This window comes from Globicephala melas, chromosome X, assembly GCF_963455315.2.
Source record: "Globicephala melas chromosome X, mGloMel1.2, whole genome shotgun sequence".
Lineage (NCBI taxonomy): Eukaryota > Metazoa > Chordata > Mammalia > Artiodactyla > Delphinidae > Globicephala > Globicephala melas.
This window is the reverse complement of record NC_083335.1, coordinates 36,804,518-36,827,533: the sequence shown is the minus strand read 5'-3', so window position 1 is coordinate 36,827,533 and position 23,016 is coordinate 36,804,518. Positions and strand designations below refer to the sequence as shown.

At 42.6% G+C, this 23,016-nt stretch overlaps 1 protein-coding gene across 1 annotated transcript; it reads left to right on the top strand.

Annotated features, from left to right (window-relative positions):
• Positions 1-1,094: 1,094 nt before the first annotated feature.
• PRPS1 (phosphoribosyl pyrophosphate synthetase 1) lies at positions 1,095-21,640 on the top strand. Its single transcript, XM_030835811.2, has 7 exons — positions 1,095-1,354; positions 11,118-11,301; positions 12,741-12,839; positions 13,961-14,085; positions 17,079-17,252; positions 19,361-19,520; positions 20,630-21,640. Exons 1-7 carry the CDS (start codon positions 1,233-1,235, stop codon positions 20,720-20,722), a joined length of 957 nt encoding a protein of 318 aa, XP_030691671.1. The 5' UTR covers positions 1,095-1,232; the 3' UTR covers positions 20,723-21,640.
• The last annotated feature ends 1,376 nt before the right edge of the window (positions 21,641-23,016 follow it).

Sequence of the window (23,016 nt, the reverse complement as noted above, 5' to 3'; positions counted from 1 at the left end):
AAGCCCAGACTAGATGATTTTTGAAGTCCCTTTTATTTTTACAGCTTGTAGTTATGAGCATTATGGCACTCATAACTAAAATTGTATGATTCTAAAATTGTATGATTTTTCTCTTACTTCTAACCCATGGTTGGAATATGCTTAATGAAAATGTGGTGAGAATAAAGGCCCTCTTTGGTCCAATTAGCAGTTATCATCATAAAAATAATAAAATAGTGGTGTAAAAGGACACATTAGTAATACGCAGAATATGATGCTGAGGACAACATGAGGCAGACAGGACCAAAAACCAGGTTTTCTGATTCCTCCGGGGTTCTTTATCTGAAGTCCCATAAGTATTCTAAATTTTCTCTCCTTTCCAAGGGTCAGATAAATCAGAACTTTATTGCCCAGATATCGTGGAAAATCCATACTTCATCACTTGTTTGAACATACTTGGTCCCAGCGCTGAAAACAAAATGAGACTTCTCTTGCAGTGTCCCTGGATGACTCAGGTAGCCTGCCCTCAGTCACTTTCCCCTTGGGACTTGTCTGCCAGGCAAAGGCGACACTGAAATTGCTTGTTTGCCCTTTGGATGAGCCTGTGCTATGGGCGTCTGTCTGTGATGCAAACGTGCTTTAATTCAGCCCCATCCTTACAAAAAGACAAAAATCATGTTCAGAAACATGCAAACTCAATCACGTTGAGAAATCTCCCCTTCATTCAGACGAACTGTGGCTGCCATCCTGATAAACAGATATTTTTAAAAGAAACTGTAAACCAGAGCCAGGCTTGCTTTCAGGTGCTGAAGAAAAAAAAAAAAAGCGTGACTTGCGGGAAAGATCTGGCCCTACGCGTCACCAGCACCCCTCCACCCCCAGCCAAGCGCGGGTATTTCAGCGTTTTTTAGTCAGCCCTCTCGGACTGCCTCGCTATAGGGGGCGGGGCGATTCCTTAGCCTCGCCCCCTTCAGGGCTTCCAGTCAATCCCTGAGACAGCCGGGGGTAGGCGGAACTACAACAAGGACCCGCCCCTCGCCGGCGCTCAGCTAATCGGAAAGGGCGGGGTGTAAACTTCCCCGCTGACTCCGCCTACCCGGCGCTAGGCAATTTAGAGCCGCGCGCCGGCGGGAATGTAAGATGGCGGAGTAGCAATGCGAAGTGCTTAGTACTGAGTCTCTGGGCCGACTCGGTTCGGGTCTCGGCGGCAGCAGCGATTACTAAGCAGAGAGTGCCTAGGGTAGTTGGCCAAGATGCCAAATATCAAAATCTTCAGCGGCAGCTCCCACCAGGACCTATCCCAGAAGATTGCCGACCGCCTGGGCCTGGAGCTGGGCAAGGTGGTGACTAAGAAATTCAGCAACCAGGAGACCTGGTGAGGATGAAGTTGGGACCCCGACCGGCCTCACCTGCCGGGGCGGCCAGGCGACACTTGGGCAGCAGAGGGTAGGGGGATGGGGCCACCGCGTGAGTTCTGAAGGGCCGGCTTTGGGGGGTGGGGTACGGGGCAGCTCTGTGGCAAGCGTGCCCCACGGGCTGTTTCCGTTATTTTACCTCTCGCGGGAGGGTCACGTTCATTCTCACCGTGCGGTTGGGTGGAGTCAAGATGGAGCAGGAGGCGAAGCTACTGGGTTTGAAGGCAAGGGCTGGAGGACCCAACGCTGCCTAGAGCGGCTAGAGGGAAAAGACGCCTAGGCTCGGCAGTGGGGACACGTGGCTTTGTCGCTTCGCTTTTGAGCCATCCAGACCAGATTGGGTTCTCTTCAGCTCTTAGACCAGCTTGCCTGGGAGATCCTACTGCGTACTGCGCCCTCGTAGTGCTTCTCCTAGAGTCTAAGAAGTAGCTTTTCAATTCGAAACGGTGTCGGTCGGATTTCCTGTTGAGGGAATTTGACATTATGTACTGAGGGCGCCAAAATTAATACTGAGGACTTCCCTTCGATTGGCAAGCGTTGGCTTTTCACATCTTTAGACTCGGAGCCATACTTAAGTTAAATCCAGTTGCTCGGATAAAATGATGCATTAACTGCATCCTGATTGCCAGCATCTCAGTTTGAGCCATCCAGAAAATCTTAGGGAACCTTAATTCTGGAATCCTTGATCTTCCCAAGTGTAGCTACTGGTCTAGACAATACAAAAGCATATTTTTCAGTACCAAAGTCTATCCTGAACTTGCCCACTTCTAACGTTGTGCAGGGGATTTAGGAAACAGTTTTATCCCTGAATATTAAGATAATCGAGAAAAGGTCATGGAGTGGAAGGCCAGGAATGCATAGAGCATTGCAATGAATTGTTTTCATTGCTTTGCTAATTAAATTTGCACCTTCCCCCCACTTCTACCGTGCTCCTGCACCTTGGGGCCATCTGAGAGATAGCTTGGTCACCTGATCCTTTCAATACCCCTTCCACCTAAACATAGCATCTTCTGGTTCTGTTAGGTGTTTTTTTGTGTTTCTCGTTGGTACCCTGTTGATCAAATCAGAGCAGTTTAGGGGAAAGTTTACACCAAACCTAATGAATCAGTTAAATTAGTGAAGATTGCTTTGAACATTTTTTCCTAAATGCTTTTGTTCCCTTTTTTCTTTCTTTAAACTGTTTACCAAAGTGTAACTCCCCCTATCCTTTGTAGACTCTGCTGATAAGAGCATTCATCTGTAGTGGACAGCTTCCTTCTGGATTCTTGATCATTGTACCATTGGTTGTGATGCAAATGATAGTGCAAACATTGATGCCATTTGTAACCAGGCAGTACCTTAGTCGAAAGGCTAGCCGAGCTGCTGTCTTTAGCTTTAACCACAGCATTATGACTCATGGGCTGTAATAAAACAAAACAGGACCAGACTTTGCAAGTGGCACTATAGCTAGGGGACAAGAATGATTTTCATTTAGAGGTTTTTTTGGTTCCCCTTAGAGAACTGTGACTATTAAGTCCTTTTCCTATGCTTCATGAAAAAATACAAAGACTTTTTTTTCTTTGTGGACCCTCTGCCTAGTGCAACACATCAGGACCTGAGGCTATATTGGGAGAGGGGAGGGGGAGAACACTTTAATGTTCTACTGATTGATTTATCGGAATTAGCAGGAGTCCCAATGTACTTCCCTGAGATAAAAAGCTGAATTCATTTTTTTTTTTTTTTTGTGGTACGCGGGCCTCTCACTGTTGTGGCCTCTCCCATTGCGGAGCACAGGCTCTGGACGCGCAGGCTCAGCGGCCATGGCTCACGGGCCTAGCCGCTCCGCGGCATGTGGGATCTTCCCAGACCGGGGCACGAACCCGTGTCCCCTGCATCGGCAGGCGGACTCTCAACCACTGCGCCACCAGGGAAGCCCCTGAATTCATTTTTAAACAACTGGACAGTAACATGCTTGGAAACATTGGATAAGATTAAGCCCAATGTGGAAAATTGCTGACTGGTTAAGTTGCCTTGTTTCTGGCTTAATCATTAGCTTTTTGGTTCCTTAGATGTTCTGAAATCTTCATTGAACATAATCGAATATGTTGCTTATGGAGCTTCCCCTTACCTCCCTCCCCCAACCTCTGGCTTTTCTGCACTGCATAAGTGGTAACTGCTGCCCTGTGTGACTCTTGGGATCTAAAGGTCATGGACAGGGCAGCTCAGTGGGTGCTTTGGGTCATCAGACGGGGAACTGCAGAGCCCATCCTCAAATGAGACTGTTTTGCAGCAATTTGGCTGAATCTCAGGGGTTGATGCTCTCTTGAGTAGCTTTCTTCTGAAGTCAGGATCATCCTTTGCTGTCCAGTTTTTTAGTTTTTGTTTTTTCATATATATATAGATTTAATTAATTAATTAATGTATTTATTGGCTGCGTTGGGTCTTCCTTTGCTGTGCGCAGGCTTTCTCTAGTTGCTGCCAGCGGGGACTACTCTTCGTTGCCATGCGAGGGCTTCTCATTGAGGTGGCTTCTTTTGTTGCAGAGCACAGGGTCTAGGCGCGCAGGCTTCGGTAGTTGTGGCTCGCGCGCTCTAGAGCACAGGCTCAGTAGTTGTGGTGCACAGGCTCAGTTGCTCCAAGGCATGGGGGATCTTCCTGGACCAGTGCTCGGACCAGGGCTCAAACCGGTGTCCCCCGCATTGGCAGGCAGATTCTTAACCACTGCGCCACCAGGGAAGCCCCTGCTGTCCTGTTTTTGAGGAAACATACATACATATATGTGGGTGTATGACACACACAAATAGCTATGAGAGGTTAAAGGTTCAGGCTCTGGAATCAGAGAAGCTGGGTTTGAATCCTAAGCCTTTCTTTGCCTCAGTAATCTCATCTCTAAAGTAGCATCTACCCAGAGTCTATTGTGACAATTAAATGAGATAGGAGTAAAGTTATTAGAAAATTGTCTAACAAATTCACAGTGTTGGTAAGGGGTGGTGATGGTATTGCAGAAAATGTGGAAAATATAGAAGAGGACAGAGGGGAGAAAAGACATCCCAAATAATTCCACCACCCAAGATAAACTTAACATTTGATTTATGAACTTCCAGATGTTTGCTTGTTTATGTACTTTTTAAAAAAAGGAAGATAGGTTGTTTATAGCTTTCTTCACTCAGCAATATATTTTGAGTAGTTTCTCTTAATATTTAGTCTACATGGTTTTAAATAGCTGTATAGTCTTGTCATGGTTTTACTATAATTTTAGATAAGCAAGTCTCTATTACATATTTAAAAGTTTTGATCTGATTCTTTTATGTGAAAACTCTTGAATGTAAATCTTTTGACTGTTTCTGATTATTTCCTTAGGATAAATATCTAGAAGGGGAATTACTAGGTTAAAGGGTATACACCACTTCTCAGGCTTGCTTTTTTTTTGGCTGCGTTGGGTCTTCCTTGCTGCGTGCGGGCTTGCTCTAGTTGCGGTGAGCGGGGGCTACTCGTTGCGGTGCACGGGCTTCTCACTGCGGTGGCTTCTCTTGTTGTGGAGCATGGTCTCTAGGCACGCGGGCTTCAGTAGTTGTGGCACATGGGCTCAGTAGTTGTGGCTCACGGGCTCTAGAGCGCAGGCTCTATAGTTGTGGTGCACGGGCTTAGTTGCTCTGCGGCATGTGGGATCTTCCTGGCCCAGGGTTCGAACCCATGTCCCCTGCATTGGCAGGCGGATTCTTAACCCCTGTGCCACCAGGGAAGTCCCTCTCAGGCTTTTTAATACCTATTGCCAAATTTGCTTTCTAGAAAAGTTGAACGAGTTCTGCTATCAGCAATGATGATATTAATAATTAATAAATAGTGAATGCTTAAAATGTGCTAGTTCCTATGCTGTGCACTTTATACACATCTAATATTTAATCCCCTCAACACTGCTCTGAGGGGGTACTCTTACTATCCCCCTTTTATGGATGAAGGAACTAAGATTCAGAGGTTAAGTAACTTGCCCAACTCTGAGTATTTTCTTTAAATTTTTTGCTGTTACAGTATTCATCTGGCTTTTGAAACTTCTGAATGTACTAAATTTTTTTTTATTGAGGTATAGTTGATGTACAATATTATATGCTTCATGTGTACAACAAAGTGGTTCACAATTTTTAAAGGTTATATTCCGTTTATAGTTATTATAAAATATTGGCTGTATTCCCTGTGTTGTACAATATATCCTTATAACTTATTTATTTTATACATGGTAGTTTGTACCTCTTAAATCCCCTACCCTTATCTTCCCCTTCCCCCTTCCCTCTCCCCACTGGTAACCTCTGGTTTGTTCTCTATATCTGTGAGTCTGTTTCTTTCTTGTTATATGTACTAAATTTTTGGACTCAATTCTCTTCAATATTGTTAAATAACTTTGGTTTATTTGGTTACTCTGGATAGGCTGAGAGGGGGATGACTTTAACCTTGGTTGCCTAGGATTTTCCTAAGAACTATAACCTTTGTTAGTTAATCCCATATATTTTGCACGTGCCAACATCCATCTAAATTCTTGAGATTTTCTTAAGAATACCACAGATCAAAAGGCACTTTTAGATTCACTTTATTTCCATTTTATGTTTAACATTTTGTGCTTGTCAGATGCAATTATGTCTGATGCTAAAGGAAAGGGTAAAGGAGAAGCCAGTTTTTCTCACTGGATGGACATAGCCAGTCATCTGGCCTCCCCAGAACAGCTGGGAGAATCATTGGCCCAAAGCCATTTGGAGGGCATACCATTGGCTAGAGGGAAAGAACAAGGATTGTTACCCTTTCAATTGCTAAACCAGGTCTTTCCACCTGGTAGGTGATTTATATATCTATATATATATATTAATTTATTTATTTATTAATTAATTTATTTATTTATGGCTGTGTTTGCATGCCAGCTGGCGCTACTCTTCGTTGCGGTGGTAGATGATATTAAGAGCAAACAGGTTTCAGAAACACCATCAATTCTTCTACCATCCATCACTGCCTAACTTATCATCTCTTAGAGGAAACCATAAGAATAATATTAAGGTTTTTTGGGATTCACTGAACTGTTTATTGACCGAGCTGTATAATCTAAGTGTACTTCATGGGCTTTTTTAAAGGCTTTATGCAAGTCTGTACGTCATAGCACTAACTGGAGGGAAAGATTGGTCTTGATTAGTGGGATTAGAATTATGTACAGTAAAACAAGGCAGTGTCCTAGTTTATGTGTACCACTTTATTTTTAATATAGTTAAATAACTTTTTTAAGTTATTAGATACATGTCTGGTCATAACATCCTTCTTTGCTTGAGGGTACGTGCTAGTCCTAAGTGTGGCTTTGGGAAACGGCTGCACTGTTGGTTGCTTATTAGGTGATATAATACAAAAATGGTACTGGTGATTGTTAGGTGGTGAGCTGGTGACTTTTTTTAAGAATTACTTTTCAAACCTTATGTGATGTTAGAATATACTTTTTAAAAATATCACTTCTACTAAAGTTATGTATTTAGCAAATGCTCTCTGATGTTTAAGTTGGCAGTGAAAATTTAATTTTGTAATTAATACCTTACCTGCTTTCAAGAAAGGATTTAAAGTGTTTCATGATAGTCACAGGTACAAAAAGTTTAAGTAGATATATCAGAAGCCTGTTAGAACAAAGGACTATAGTAATTGTGCCAAGAATTTGGCATAAAGTGATTACTGAATTTGATTTAGTGTTACTTTAACTGTATCCCTTGGCTTCCCGGCAGCCAAAGGGATAAAGGCGTATGCAATGGATTATGTAGTTTTCATTTTCATAAAACTCTTTAGATACTTCCAGGCACAAAATTCTACAAATTTTATGGGTGGAATCCTTAAATAGTGATACCGAGTAACATAATGAACAATGTAAGCAATTTTGTGAATATTTTTTATATTGACTTTGGTAGTTGAGGCATTTGTAAAAAGAGATAAGCCACCATGGTCTTAAATATACTGTTTTCTGGTCTTACTTGATAATAAGACAGCTTTACAGTAGATAATTAGCCCATCCCTTATATTGTCTTGGATCAATTATCAAACTGCTCTCCCGTGGCTCCTAATCAAACAGTCTGACTGGTGAGTGAATGTCTGGAGCACAGATGATATTCTGTGTTCTTGACTGGAACAAGAGCCATAGGTTTCCCACGCCAGGTGTAGAGGACACGATTGGCTTTTTATTGGCAATCAATATGCCTGACTTTCATTCTCCCCCAGAGAAGTGGAGAGCTTGGTCAAGGAGGTGAGGTGGCAGGGGGGGCAGGGAGTGAAAAATAAAATAAAATAAAATGAAATTTTCTTGAAAAATAAAATAAAATTTTCTTGAAAAATAAAATAAAATTTCTTCAGTTTTGAAGTCGCTGGATATTTGAAGTACTCAGTCAGGGCTCTAGAGTTGTGCGCCATAAAATACAGAAGGGACTCAGCCTGGAACCTCTCAAAGGGCAGGCAGCGTTAGTAAAGGAGATCTGGAAGTCTCTTGAAACTCCCGCAGCCTCTTGTTTGGGCCCACCACAGTGAGGAACTTGCAGAGCAGGCTCACCACAAGGTGTTATTTAGTCCTGTCCATTTGAGTGTTTTTTTTAAAAAACTTAACATGTAATTAATATAAAAAATCAATATATTTTTATTTTATTTATACCAGCTTCACAGTAAGGTGTGGTATTTCACACTTACTGCGCATCTCAGTTCACCTCCTCAGTCACACTAGCCACATTTCAAGTGCTCAACAACCACTTGAGGCCAGTGACTCCCTTACTGGACAGTGACGCTCTAGGGCCTACACTTTGGATAGCATGCAAGTTGCTCTCCCAGGAAGCCCTCCCTGGCCCTCTCGTGCCTGTCCATTTGAATTTAAAGCAATGTCTCCAGAAAGCAATTTTGGTATTAGCATAGTTGACATTGCTGACGGATTTACTTGTTTCCTAAGGCTGATCTTGGTGATTAATAGATGTCTGTTCAGCTGTGTCCTGGGGTCCACAGAATTGCTGTTCAGTTCATCGTGTTGCTCAGCATCACTATTTCAGGATCCTGCCATAAAATTCTTTGTAGCCATTGCATCCTGGTGGACCCATCAAGTTGTACTTCCACCCAAAATTAAATATCTGTCAGCTGGGTATCTGTAAAAGTGTATGAGCAGATCTGTCAAAACCTTTTGAAGAAACACGTTGGACCCACTTACCTCTAGTGTGAGGTGAGTTACTTTGTGAGGGACGATAAACCTCAGTCTTCTAAATTTTCACGATGGCAGGCCTGCAGAAGGTTCATAAGTGAGCAGATGCAAGAGGCAGCCTAATCCGGAGTGGTATTCATTCATTCATTCATTCTTCCTGTTATAGAACATTTCAAACATGTACAGAAGTAGAGAGAATAGTAAATGATTTCCCTGCCATGCACCCGTCACCCAGTTCAGCAGTTATCAATTCACGGCTAATCTTGTTTCATTTATTATTCCCCCTCCCCCCGCCCCCCCCCACAATTGGATTATTTTGAAGCAAACCTTGATATTATGTCATATCACCCATATACATTTCATTAACCACAATACCATTTTCTTGCCTGAAACAAATTAACAGTAATCTCTTAATATCAAATAATTAGCCAGTATTCACATTTGTCTCATAAATGTGGGATTTTTAAACAATTTGCTTGAATTGGTATGCAAATAAGGTCCATACAGTGCAATTGGTTGATTTTTTTTATGTATTTATTTGGCTGCATTGGGTCTTCGTTGCTGCACACGGGCTTTCTCTAGTTGCGGTGAGCGGGGGCTACTCATTGCGGGCTTCTCATTGCGGTGAGCGGTGGCTGCTCGTGCAGCCTTCTCATTACAGTGGCTTCTCTTGTTGTGGAGCACGGGCTCTAGGCACGCGGGCTTCAGTAGTTGTGGCATGTGGCTCACTAGTTGTGGGTCGCAGGCTCTAGAGCGCAGGCTCGGTAGTTGTGGTGCACGGGCTTAGTTGCTCTGTGGCATGTGGGATCTTCCTGGACCAGGGCTTGAACCCGTGTCCCCTGCATTGGCAGGCAGATTCTTAACCGCTGCACCACCAGGGAAGTCCCTCTCAGAATTTATTTATTATTTATTTATTTAGTTATCTATTTGGCTATATTGGGTCTTAGTTGCAACATGTGGGATCTTCACTGCAGCATGCGAGATCTTTCATTGCAGCGCATGGGCTCTTCATTGTGGCACACAGACTTCTCTCTAGTTGTGGTGCGTGGGCTTCAGAGTGCAAGGGCTCAGTAGTTGTGGTGCACACGGGTTCTCTAGTTGTGGCACGCAGGCTCTAGAGTGCATGGGCTTAGTTGCCCTGCAGCATGTGGGATCTTAGTTCCCTGACCAGGGATTGAACCCACTTCCCCTGTGTTGGAAGGCAGATTCTTAACCACTGGACCACGAGGGGAGGCCCCAAGAGCTAGCTTTTTGTTTCAGTGGTTTTTCTCTATTGTTTTACTGTCTTTAACTTCATTGGTTTTTGCTCTTATGTTTATATTTTCTTCTGTTTACTTTGGGTTTATTTTGCCCATTTTTCAGTGCCTGAAGGTTTACCTCCAAACATCCCGACAAATGATTTTTCCTCTTTGTTCTGGCTACCAGGAATCTCAACTTCCCTGTTCTAATTGCTTTCTGGTTTGATTTTTACTCTTTGCTTTTATTTCTCTTGCTTTACAATATAAGCTAACCCCATTTTTTAAAAAGTAGGATCCTGGGATTGGAGACTCGGTGCTTTCACTGCCGAGGGCGTGGATTCAATCCCTAGTCGGGGAACTAAGTAACAATTGTTACTTGGATTGGAAAGGAATAAATTTTAAATAACAATTAGCTCTTATATCAGCTTCTGGCAATGGAATTACTTCTGTTGAAGAAGTTTTTCTCTTCATCAGTACAGGTTATCAGCTGTTCTGGTCTACTTGCCTACCCACGCTACACATGCACGCATGCCCGTACACCCACACACACACCCCACCTCACCTAGAGGATTAATTGGGGAAATGGTGTTGCTTTGAGGTGTCACTGAGGTTATTATTTTTTAATAAGTTATTCTTGGTAAGGATCCAAGTATGAATATTAAAACTTTCATTTTATGGTAAAATATAGTGTTACTCCATAATCAGAGTAACTTCCTGTGGAATTTTTTAAAATAAGAATTACTAATTGGACCAGAGTACAGTTAGCATAGAATGAAGGCAGGGACCACATCTGTTCTCCATCGTATCCCTGGCACCAAGCAAAGTGATTGGCGATGAACATTTATTATTTGTTCAGTGAACTGCCAATGTGGTAGATGTAGCACTAGCTTCTGTAGAAGGCATCATTATAGAATGGTAGTGATTCATTCCTTATATGAGCTTTCTACTTCTTTTGTTATATATGGATTGTGACAGTCATAGATGCTATATCAGATTTGCATTCAGTATATGAAATGAGATACAGCCTGCCTACTGAAATTATAGTCCAGTCACTTCTAAGTGCCTTAGCCAATCTTTTTCATGTCATGTCACCTATAAAAGCAGGTAATATCTGTATAGTACACTGGAGTAAACTGAGGCAGTAAATAGAGAGACTCCTGGGGAATCTCCTGAAGTCTGAGGGGATCAAGACCACATGCAGCTGTAACCCATTCATAGCATACTAGTGGGGAAGCTGTGTTTTTTAGACCTTACTGTCTGTAGATATACATTATAGTGCTTTAAAATCTATTGTTTTTGTTGTCCTTCCCTTTCCTGTAGTGTGGAAATTGGCGAAAGTGTGCGTGGAGAGGATGTCTACATTGTTCAGAGTGGCTGCGGTGAAATCAACGACAATCTCATGGAACTTTTGATCATGATTAATGCCTGCAAGATTGCTTCAGCCAGTCGGGTTACTGCAGTCATCCCATGCTTCCCTTATGCCCGGCAGGATAAGAAGGATAAGGTAGGAGCGGAATCTTTTTTTTTTCTTTAATTCTTTTTTTAAAATCAGGGGAAGCAGGAGCACTTGCCCAAAGTCAAAATCTTCCTTAATTATCAAATGTATATTTAGAGGATATTACTTTTTTTATCGTAGGCATTACCTGATTTTCACAGCAATTGGTGTGATTGGTTTGTATAAAGTAACACATTTGCAGTCTGTCTGTTTTATTCCAGTCATATGTATGTGACTTTTGGCTAACTCACTGCTATTTTTTCATTGTATCAGCAAGACTAAGCACCAGCTCCCATGGAGTAGAATATTTTTTTAAACTATGGTAGCTCCCCTGGGACCCTCTTGGTTCTAGTGGTGACCTCTTCATATAATTTGAAGTCAGTTACATGAATACTCGGTCTCATTACACACACGCGCGCGCACACACACGCACACACACTTCTCACCTTATTTGGAGTATTAGAGGATAAAGCATATATGTAAAACTTTGCAGGTCTGTTGTAATTGATGCTCAAATTTTACATACAATGCCTGGGAGAAGGCCAGATATTTTTATTTCAGTAAAATACAGTGCTCCCACAGAGTAGAGTAAAGGGCATGGGCCTTGCTATTTTATGGTGCAGCCAGGTGTGTTTACCTGTTATTAAAGGGGGTTGAGGTTACTGGAACATTGGCCTCCGGATGAGTAAGGGAGTGGTGTAATTTATAAAATAAAACTATAATTTCCATCCTGTGATGTGTCTTTAATTTTATTTATTTATTTATTTATTTTTGGCTGTGTTGGGTCTTCGTTTCTGTGTGAGGGCTTTCTCTAGTTGCAGCGAGAGGGGGCCACTCTTCATCGCGGTGCGCGGGCATCTCACTATCGCGGCCTCTCTTGTTGCGGAGCACAGGCTCCAGACGCGCAGGCTCAGTAGTTGTGGCTCACGGGGCTAGTTGCTCCGCGGCATGTGGTATCTTCCCAGACGAGGGTTCGAACCCATGTCCCCTGCATTAGCAGGCAGATTCTCAACCACTGTGCCACCAGGGAAGCCCCTAATGTGTCTTTAAATGTTGACACGTTAGATGTTACACAGGTTTGAGTATGTATGTGTTAAAAGAGATTTTAATAAAATTCTTTCAAAAAAGATTTTTAAAGTCTGCATAATTTAAATAATGGAGCATTGGAAACACTTGAATAGGCAGAAAATATGTACGTGAAGAAAAAGAAAGGTAGGGAAGGTATTTTCTTTTCTGAAATATGTATCTTGATTTGGAAAAATGATAATCCACTTCATATTTGTGCCAGATTGTGATCTACTCAAAGTCAGTGGCTATGTCACTTTTTATGAATTTCCTGGTAGCACAGTACCTTAAACACAGTAGGTGCACAGTAAATAAGTGCTTCTTGAGCAAATGAATTGTTTCTCAAATTGGCTTTTTTTTTTTCTTTCCTCCCCTCCATTTAGAGTCGGGCTCCAATCTCAGCCAAGCTTGTCGCAAATATGCTCTCTGTAGCAGGCGCGGATCATATTATCACCATGGACCTGCATGCTTCTCAAATTCAGGTATCAGTGGAAGCTAAGTATTAGCTTAGGGATTATTAGGGATTAGAAAGGGGGTAGGAGAGGACTGAATGCTGAAAACCGTAGGGAAGCAAAAACTGCCCAAGTACAGCTCAAATAAACTAGACACTGATGACATTTTCAACATCCTCACCTTAAGCATAGATCATGATCTTAGCCACGTGGGGTGGTTGGACAGGGAGGACGTCTGGGATTCTGGGAAGCACGTAGGCTTTGGCATCAGACTTAGTTTGAATACTGGCTCTGACACTAACTAGCTTTGTAACCTTGGGCAGGTTATTTAACTTCTCTGAACACACACTGCTTTGTTATTGTGAGTATCAAGTAAGATATTAAATTCATAGTATAACACCTGGCTCATGAAAGATACAAAATACATGGGAGCTGTTATTGTCATCATTAAATTTAGAGCCATAGATATTGGAACCTACCTTCTATCCTAAACAGAGTTAGGGGAGCAGAATACCACCTTATAGTTTATACTTTTTAAAGAGACTTTGAAATCATTATCATTGGAGGCTTCTGGGAATTCAGTGAGATACAGGACAGGTGATTATACCCATTTTATAGAAGAGGAACAGATTAGTTGTGAAATACAACTAATATGTAGCAACTAGTGTTAGAACACAGATCTCCTGACTTCTAGTTACTGTGACCATTTATTGTAAATGGCTTCCATTAAGTTTATATACCATAGCATCTCTAACCTGTTTACCAGTTAGTTTTTGCTCCTTAACAAACCAGCCCAACATTTACTGGCATAAGGTAGTAAGCATTTATTACCTCGTGGGTCTGCACGTTGGCTGGGTAGTTCTGGTCTTGGCTGGACTTGGCCGTTTTTTCCCAAGAGCTTGCTCATGTGCCTGTGGTCAGCTGTGGTGTAGCTGAGGCCTGGCTTTGCCCGTCGTGGCTGGGCTCTCTTACATAACCCAGATTTGAGGAGGCTGTTTTTACAGTCTGCCACACCGGGCATGCCTTCTGATCAGTTTGAATGTTGCAGTAAAGTATTCTGTTGGCAAGTTACTATTCTCTTTGTGTTCATTATTTGTAAATGGAAGAGAAGGAAAACAAGCAAAACTGACCCAGCTTCTTTCTTTCTATAGGGCTTTTTTGATATCCCAGTGGACAATTTGTATGCAGAGCCAGCTGTCCTCAAGTGGATAAGGGAGAACATCTCGGAATGGAGGAACTGCACGATTGTTTCACCCGATGCTGGAGGAGCTAAGAGGTATGGTTGAACGTCATGTTATTCCCAACGTACTGGGGAAAAGCTTTCAGACAGTTGTGTCAGAAAACGATGTTTCTCTATTGAAGTGAATTTTTCTCTTCTTGAAGTATAGTTGATTTACTATGTTGTGTTAGCATCAGGGGTACAGCAAAGTGATCTGAAAAAGACTATATATATATATATATATATATATATATATATATATATGTATGTATGTATGTATGTATATGTGTATATATATGTATGTGTGTATATATATATACACACATATACATATATATATACACATATACACATATATATATACACATATACATATATATATAGTCTTTTTCAGATTCTTTTCCATTATAGGTTACTACAAGATATTGAGAAGTGACCGTTTTTAAGTACTTGGATGTGCCGGTAGCTAGGACATGGGCTGGATATGGTTTTACTCACTCCTCTTCTACTGGCCTGAGTCACTACCTGAAAGACAGCAGAGGTGCACAAAATAGTCTGGCATCGTGGGCTTGACCATAACCCAACAGTGACTCAGCGCTGCAGGGCTGGCAACAGCGCTGTGACCCATCAGGAGGGGGAGGAATTTGGTTTTCTAATGAATGGCACCTGCTGTCGAAGCCCATGATAATAGTGAACAAGTAAGCTTTTACATACCTCCAAATGGTTGGTTAAACCGTTTTGATCCTTTAGATTAAAATATTAAGCAGGAAGGAAAAGAAAGTGTGGTGATTTTATTTAAGCCAAGCTCTGAACATTCTAAACAAACTGATTGCCAGGGATTGCCAGTTGCAGTGCTTCAGCTCACGTGGTGCAGACTAAGAGCTTTTCATTTCTTTAGCGGCTCACTCGTTAGTAATGCATTCAAAAGCGTGACACATGTTCTTGTTGTGGAAATAGAATGAAGAGCTACAAAACACAGATGATTAGGAAACGCGAATTCAGATCTTTGCAAAAGCCATTCAAACCTTCAATGACTGTTTCTCAACAACCTCTTTATTTCAGGAACGTCAACAGAACTGATAAGCTGAGAGCTTGAGTTCTGTTCTCCAGCCAGATGTATGGCTTTGTGAGTCCCTTGTCGCTAGTTACCATCTGTAATACTAGAGACGGAGCCTAAAACACATCCCCCTCATGGTGGTTGTCATACTTGGGAAAATCATCTTCCACAGAGACTTAGAAAACAGTCACATTTGAAATAAGTAATCAAGCACGATTTTCTTTCCAAAGTTGGGTACAAAAAAACTGCCTTCAGTAGATGGTTTATTGCTAAATGATTTTGTTTGTTTATAATTTTCTTTTAGTGATGAAAGATTTTCAAAGTGAATGGCTATCACGTCTGTCTTGGCAGGGTTTTTGGACTAGGTAGAGATTCCTGTGTGATTGTGACTTGCACGTAGTTCTACCATCAAGGATATTGGGAGTGACTTTTTTGAGCCCTTTACACTTTGTCAGTCACTGAGTTTGTTGGCCATTGAGTGTGGACGGTTTGGGATGCTTGAACTAAGTGATCATGCATTTGCCTCGGCTAAATAATCATTCCAAGCAGATTGGTAACTTTTTTTTTTTTTGGCTGCACCGTGCGGCATGTGGGATCCTAGTTCCCCAACCAGGGATCGAACCTGTGCTCCCCACTTTGGGAGCACAGAGTCTTAACCACTGGACCACCAGGGAAGTCCCAGGTTGGTAACTCATGTTGTTATGTGCCCATGCAGTAGGAAAGGAGAGCACAGGGTATGGGTTGTTTAGATCAGGTATAAATGTTGCCTAGGTCGTGGTCCAAGTCTTGTTTGTTCTTTATTATATGGTCACAGGTTCTCCCTTATTCAGCACAAACTCGAGATATGTGACCATAGCCACAAGGGAAATAGGACATAATGCTCTGGTTGGATCAGTATTACATTAAAACACAAAGCGCAAAGGCCTCTTCACCCATAAGAAGGATGGCATGGTGGAGCGTGGTCGTATGTGTCACTGGGGCACCACAGTCATATACACTGAATGGATTGCTGTTTGAGTGATTACATGGTACTTTGTCGCCAGAAAGATTTGTTTTCTATCCCACCTTCTAGTCTGGTTTTTATTGCCTTGTAATTTTTTTTTTTTTTTGCGTTACGCGGGCCTCTCACTGTTGTGGCCTCTCCCATTGCGGAGCACAGGCTCCGGACGCGCAGGCTCAGCGGCCATGGCTCACGGGCCTAGCCACTCCGCGGCATGTGGGATCTTCCCGGACCGGGGCACGAACCTGTGTCCCCTGCATCGGCAGGCGGACTCTCAACCACTGTGCCACCAGGGAAGCCCTTGCCTTGTCATTTTAAAAAAAGGAATTTTGTTTTGATTTGGAGATGCTTTGAGCTGTACAGCAAGATGCCTGGTTTGCCCAGTTAATTGGTAAAACTTTTTTTCTAGCAGTCCTTAAAGGAATTCCCAAGCTTGGTGTCCAGGTACAGTTGACATTGACAGTTGGTGGATCACTGAGGGGAGTGTGATGAGGGCGTGGGCATTGGAATGGGCTGGGTACTGCTCCTCTCCCACCAAGTTCAGGTTCACTTCTCACCACATCCGCATGTCAAATTGGGGTGATCTACACTCCCAGCATTAGTTAACCAAGTCACCTCTCTCTCCCCTTTCACTGCCAGTCTAGTAAACGAACATGCCCTAGCATTCATTATACCGCTTCCTGGGACTGGTGAGGGTGTCTGTCTTCCCCTACAGTAACCCAGAATGAATTGTAATCTAAGTTTGACTAATACATTCATAAACTGCTCTCAGGGTATGGAGGCATTAGTCTATGAAACCCAGTTTGTGATGCCAATCAATTCCGGTTGCTTTCTTCCAACCCTGGGAACTGTTGGGTTTCAAGGAGTCTTCTCCCCCAGAAAACAAGCCCATCCTTTATTTCCTTTCTTTGTCCTAAGACACACACACACACACGCACACGCACACGCACAGGCACATGCACACGTTTTAACTGTGAATACCCTGTGTTGCAGAGTGACCTCCATCGCAGACCGGTTGAATGTGGACTTTGCCTTGATTCACAAAGAACGGAAGAAAGCTAATGAAGTGGACCGCATGGTGCTAGTGGGAGATGTGAAGGACCGGGTGGCCATCCTCGTGGATGACATGGCTGACACCTGTGGTACAATCTGCCACGCAGCTGACAAGTGAGTGCCTAGTGGGGGAGCTGGGGGTTAGAAGTAAAAAGCTAACTGCTATCTGAATGCCCTAATCCTGTTGATTCTCTTTGGAACTGAATTGAGGAGATGACAACTAGCTTTCTTTTGTCACCCTAGGCTAAAATTGCAATGCATGTAAATTGATAAGTATTATGTTTTTCTCTAGATTTTCTTAGTTTTATTTTTCCTTGTTATTGTGCTAAACTTTATGTAACATGAAATTTGCTGTTTTAACCATTTTTAAGTGTGCAATTCAGTGGCATTAGTTGCATTCACAGTGTTGTGCAACTGTCACCACTATATTTCCAAAATTATCTCATCATTCTAAGTACTCTACTTTTGATAGTTTTTTTTTTAAGATTTATTTATTATTTATTTATTTATTTATGGCTGCGTCGGGTCTTAGTTGTGGCACGCGGGATCTTCGTTGAGGCACACGGGATCTTTTGTTGTAGTGCATGGGCTCTTCATTGTGGTGCATGGGCTTCTCTCTAGTTGTGGCATGCGGGTTTTCTCTTCTCTATTTGTGGCGTGTGGGGTCCAGAGCACATGGGCTCTGTAGTTTGCGGCATGCAGGCTCTAGTTGAGGCGCACGAGCTCAGTAGTTGTGGCACATGGGCTTAGTTGCCCCGTGGCATGTGGGATCTTAGTTCCCTGACCACGGATTGAACCCATGTCCCCTGCATTGTAAGGGGGATTCTTTACCACTGGACCACCAGGGATGTCCCTTGATAGTTTTTTAAAACAAGTTAAGGTAAAAATGTCCATATGCCTGAGGAAACAGAAATAGATTCTCATGTTTATATTTTACCTAAGCTAGAATCCCTGGCCTTACCTTTTGACTGTTCATTTTCGCTGCTACTACCTTCATTCGTATTCCTTCTCATCATTTGCCTGCACTGTTCTGAATTGCCTTCCCTCTGTTCTCTGCTGCCAGTCACCAGTCTCTTACCTCCCCAGTCCATCTTTCACATTGCCACCATACTCGCTTATCTTCCTAAAACTAAGACTAGATTCCCCTCATGCCTCCTTTAAAACCTTAAGTGGCTCCCCACTGCTTATAATCCAAGCCAGTATGGACAGCATTGTTTCTCATAATTTGTTTTTTAAATCTCCAGGTATCCGTGCCTTGCACAGTGCGTAGCATATATGTATAATAAATGCTTAAAAAAAAAGACTTGTGTGCTCTCCTGGTTTGGATCCTGGAGTATACATTTATAAAACTCTTTTTATCATATTAGTAAGTTAATGCTAATTGCTCTTAACAGATCAACTCCCTGAACACGGTAAAGTTTCTTTCTTGTTCATGGTATGCTCCAATGCGAGTATTCCCCTTTCAGTCTCTTGGCGCTGCATCTTTAACATTTCCATTTTGTCCAGCCAGAAAGGGAAAGGAGCATGGAGGATCATCCATGGGAGATTTTACAAGCCTCTGTCCACATTTAGATAGCCAGAATTAAGTCACATGGCCACACCTAGCTATGCAAGGGAGGCTAGGAAATGTCCAGCTGTGTGCTAGGAAGAAGAGGAGACAGATTTTGTTGAGCACAGAAGTCTGTGCCACAGTCCTTCTACACTAATCCAAACCTATTCAGATAAGTTCTTAGTCTGTTTCTCTCTCCTTACTATCAACTGAATTGTATCACCCTAAAATTCAGCCCTAACCCCCAGTGTGATGGTGTTTGGAGATGGGATCTTTGGGAGGTTATTAGGTTTAGGTGAGGTCATGAGGGTGGGGCTCTTATGATGATATTGGTGCCCTTATGAGAAGAGACACCAGGGAGCTCCCTCCCAACCCCACCACCCATTCTCCCTCTTGGTCTATGCACACAAAGAGGTCATGGAAGCGTATAGCGAGATGGTGGCCACCACCAAACCAAGAGAAGAGGTCTCAGAATGAAACCTACCTTGCTGACACCTTGATCTTAGAACTCCCAACCTCCAGAAACGAGTGAGAAATAAAATTCTGTTTAAGCCATCCAGTCTGTGGTATTTTGTTATGGCAGCCCAAGTTGACTAAGACATTCTTCTTCCCTAAGTCGGATTTTATAGTGACAAGTAAGATTACTCCTAATCAACTCTGCTTTTTCCTCTAGACTTCTCTCAGCTGGAGCCACCAGGGTTTATGCTATCCTGACTCATGGAATCTTTTCTGGCCCAGCCATTTCTCGCATTAATAATGCATGCTTTGAAGCAGTAGTTGTCACCAATACCATACCTCAGGAGGATAAGATGAAGCATTGCTCCAAAATACAGGTGAGGCTGAGATTCTTGCAAAACAAGACTCCACTGAGTATTTAGGAGGTGGTTACATGTGTTGAATTAGGTGTCTGGGTGGGTTCTAAAGATTTCCTCCTTTGCTCTCAAGGCTTAGTCATCAGGATTTGTGACCCAAAAGGAAAAAGATCATGTGTCTAAATATTCAAACAGCTAGACCTAGAATCTCTGGAGGAGAGATCAGTACAGATACAGACCCACAATCAAACAGAAACTTTATTAGTTTCTTCTACAAGAGACAGTGACATCAATCTTTTTAACAGAAATCTCAGGTCATCTGAGAGGTCAAATAGATCCAAGGAAGAAAGATGACAATTAAACAGTTAAATTAATCAAAAGGCACTACAACACCACCTAAAACCTACAGAGCCCAGGATTCTACATTTTAACAGGCTCTCCCAGTGATTGTGATGCACACTCAAGTTTCCAGGTCCATGCTTTACAGTTTGTGTGTATCACTCTTAACTATTGGCCCCTGCAAACATAATGTGAAACTTTTAAACTGACGGTATGCTCCTTAGAACTTCAGTGTTTCTCAAAGTGTGCTCTGGAAACCACCTAAGTTAATCACCTAGGGTTCTCGTTAAAATGCAGATTCCTTTGCTCTACCCAGGGCCTACAAAAACAGAGGTCATGGGACCGGGACTTTAATTTCCCCAGGTAATTGTCAGACAATGAAGTTTGAGTGCTGTTGCACTAAAAGAACAAGGCTTTCCATTAGAAATATGGAAATATAATCCACTAGAAATATATGGAATTGGAGGGTTGATATCATTCTTAAGGATTTCTTTTTCAGCTTAAATATTCTTTTTTCATTCCTAAGAATTTTTAAATGCCAACTTACCACCATCTTGGTGAGTCTGAGTCAGAGTTTTTCCTCCATAAGCATTTTGACTCTTTCCCAAGTGGTTGGTTATATTTAAAATGTGGGTATGAAGAGCATCTGGCTGTGGGCTCCCTTGGGGAAACAGCACAGTGCAGCAGTCTTAAGAGGAAGGACCCTCACCGGGCTGCTCATCAGTGTCTGCAAACTGGCCAGTCATCTCTGTCTGTATGATACTAACCTGATGCTTGCCTTGCCCTCCTAGGTGATCGACATCTCCATGATCCTTGCAGAAGCCATCAGGAGAACTCACAATGGGGAATCTGTCTCCTACCTGTTCAGCCATGTCCCTTTATAATAGAATAAGTTCTGAGGCTTTTAAAAAATAAAGTGAGTCCCACCCCTTATTTTCCTTTGGTATTTGATGAAAAATCCAGCAGAAGACCCAACTTGTTACAGTGTAGCTTTCTACATCCCACATCAGGTATATGAGTGTTTCTCCTACATTAGAGAAAGATTGAGATTAACTGCTGAGATTTCCTACCTGTATTGTCTCGTCCTGGCTTCTTTGATCTTGTGAGCCTTGCAGCTTTAACTACAGCTCAGCTGGTACAAGATGTCAGACTTTGGAAAAAGTTGTGTAAGGATGTCTGAATGTGTTTGGGGAGCTCAGACTACTTTGCATGTGAATGCTTCAGCGCCCCCCCCCCGAAATTGTGACAAGTTCTCTAAAGTCTGTACTAAATTCCAGCATGATCCTGGGGCAGCCTGAACCCAGCTCTGGTTGCTGAGCCCCTCTAAGGCTGGAACAGCTCTAGGGCAGGAGCCTGAGGGGAGACAACCCACCATGCAACAAATGCTTCTTGGGAGGAAAAAGCCTGATCCATCACCCTTTGCTTGGATTCTGTCACTTGGATTCTCCTTTGTCCCTGTTCCTTTCCATTTGGCCTGACCTTCTTTTCCTGGCCAAATATCAACTTGGTCCCAAGTGATCATTGTGCCATAGTCTTCTGGAAAGCAAACTCGCTTCCTACTATATAATCTATAACAATTTACATGAGACTATTTCGCTGTAGCTTAATCTTCCTTAGCCCACTACCACTGCGGTAGCAGGTTTTAGGTGGTGTTGTAGTGCCTTTTGATTAATTTAACTGTTTAATTGTCATCTTTCTTCCTTGGATCTGTTTGACCTCTCAGATGACCTGAGATTTCTGTTAAAAAGATTGATGTCACTGTCTCTTGTAGAAGAAACTAATAAAGTTTCTGTTTGATTGTGGGTCTGTATCTGTACTGATCTCTCTGCCAAAGCTTTGGTTTAAGTGTCTTGGCTGCCCAATGATAGCTCTTACTTCTTTGTTTCTGAGCTATTAACTGCATTAACTGCATTGAGTAGACACGGCAGCGGTTTTATTCAACTGTAAGACCTTGAACTGTCTGGGGTTAACTAAGAACTAGATGTAGTGTAATTCGGTGCATTATACCTGAATTACAGGCTGTATAATGCCTGTTGGATCTCTGGTTCTTATTCCTGGTGATAGGATTTAGGTATTTTCTCAGAGGAAGAGAGTAGTTTGTACAATTTATTCATCTTGAGCCAATTTTGCCAAATGTGGTAAGACTTCCCTCCATCAGTAGTTGACACACATTTAGCATTTAATTTCAGCCCTTCTAATTATAACGCATTCCAAAATGTTAAGTGAGTTTCTTTTTGCATCGTCAAATAAGGACACTGACTTTTTGGGATGCTAAATGCTTCTGGAGCTTTGTGAAGAGTGCTCCCTTGTCTTTGAAGCCTGGTTCTGCTTTTGTTTTTGCTTTATGTTGAATATTGGGATATTTACAATGATCTTTTGAAAAAAGTGATTGAAAAGGGACTGAATTGAGTTATGAAGCATGTTCTTTTGACCCTCTAGCCCTCTTTAACTTCAAGTCTTTGCTCTGGGAGAAGCTGACATGGAGCACTGATGCTATAACTTGCTGATTCTGCTATTTCCTGAAGTATTGGGTCAGTTGATCAGGGCTTGCCATGTCAGAATATTTTGACATCAGACCTGTACTCTGGGCCCCCTTGGGCAATCCAGTTCCTAGGATGAGGTTTTGAGGCCCTCAAGAAAGGCCCTCAGTCCCCATCTTTGATCCCTATGCCCGGGGGGAAGGTCAAGATTCAATTCCCTGTGACACCCAGTAAAGTGCCCTAAGTACCACTGAGGCCATTCTTTTTCTCTCCAGTGGGAGAGACCCAAGTGTGCTGGATGGCAAGTGATTCTTGACTGGGGAACAGTAGCAGGAACAGACCTGGAGGGGCCGGGGAGGAGGCACAAAAGCTGGAGTTGCAGGGAGAGCACAGTTGAAAGGAAATAGCTATGTAACTGCTTCTGAGCAAAAGGCATCACCAGGTTCGATTTCCCATATGCCCTAACCTCCCCTTACCCTCAGAACTGGAGAAAAGAAGATTCCTTGGACCAGGGCTGAGCTGGGCAACCCTCAAACCTAATGCCTTTATCAGAGGTTTCTTTCATCTCAAGTTGGAGCTTTCCACGTTTGGAATAAAAGCGTTTTCTGCTCAAGAGTTTACTTAGCTTGCCCATTAATAGCATGTAGCCCTTAACCTGAGGGTTATTAGAATCATGGAAAACTTGAAATTTTAAAAAG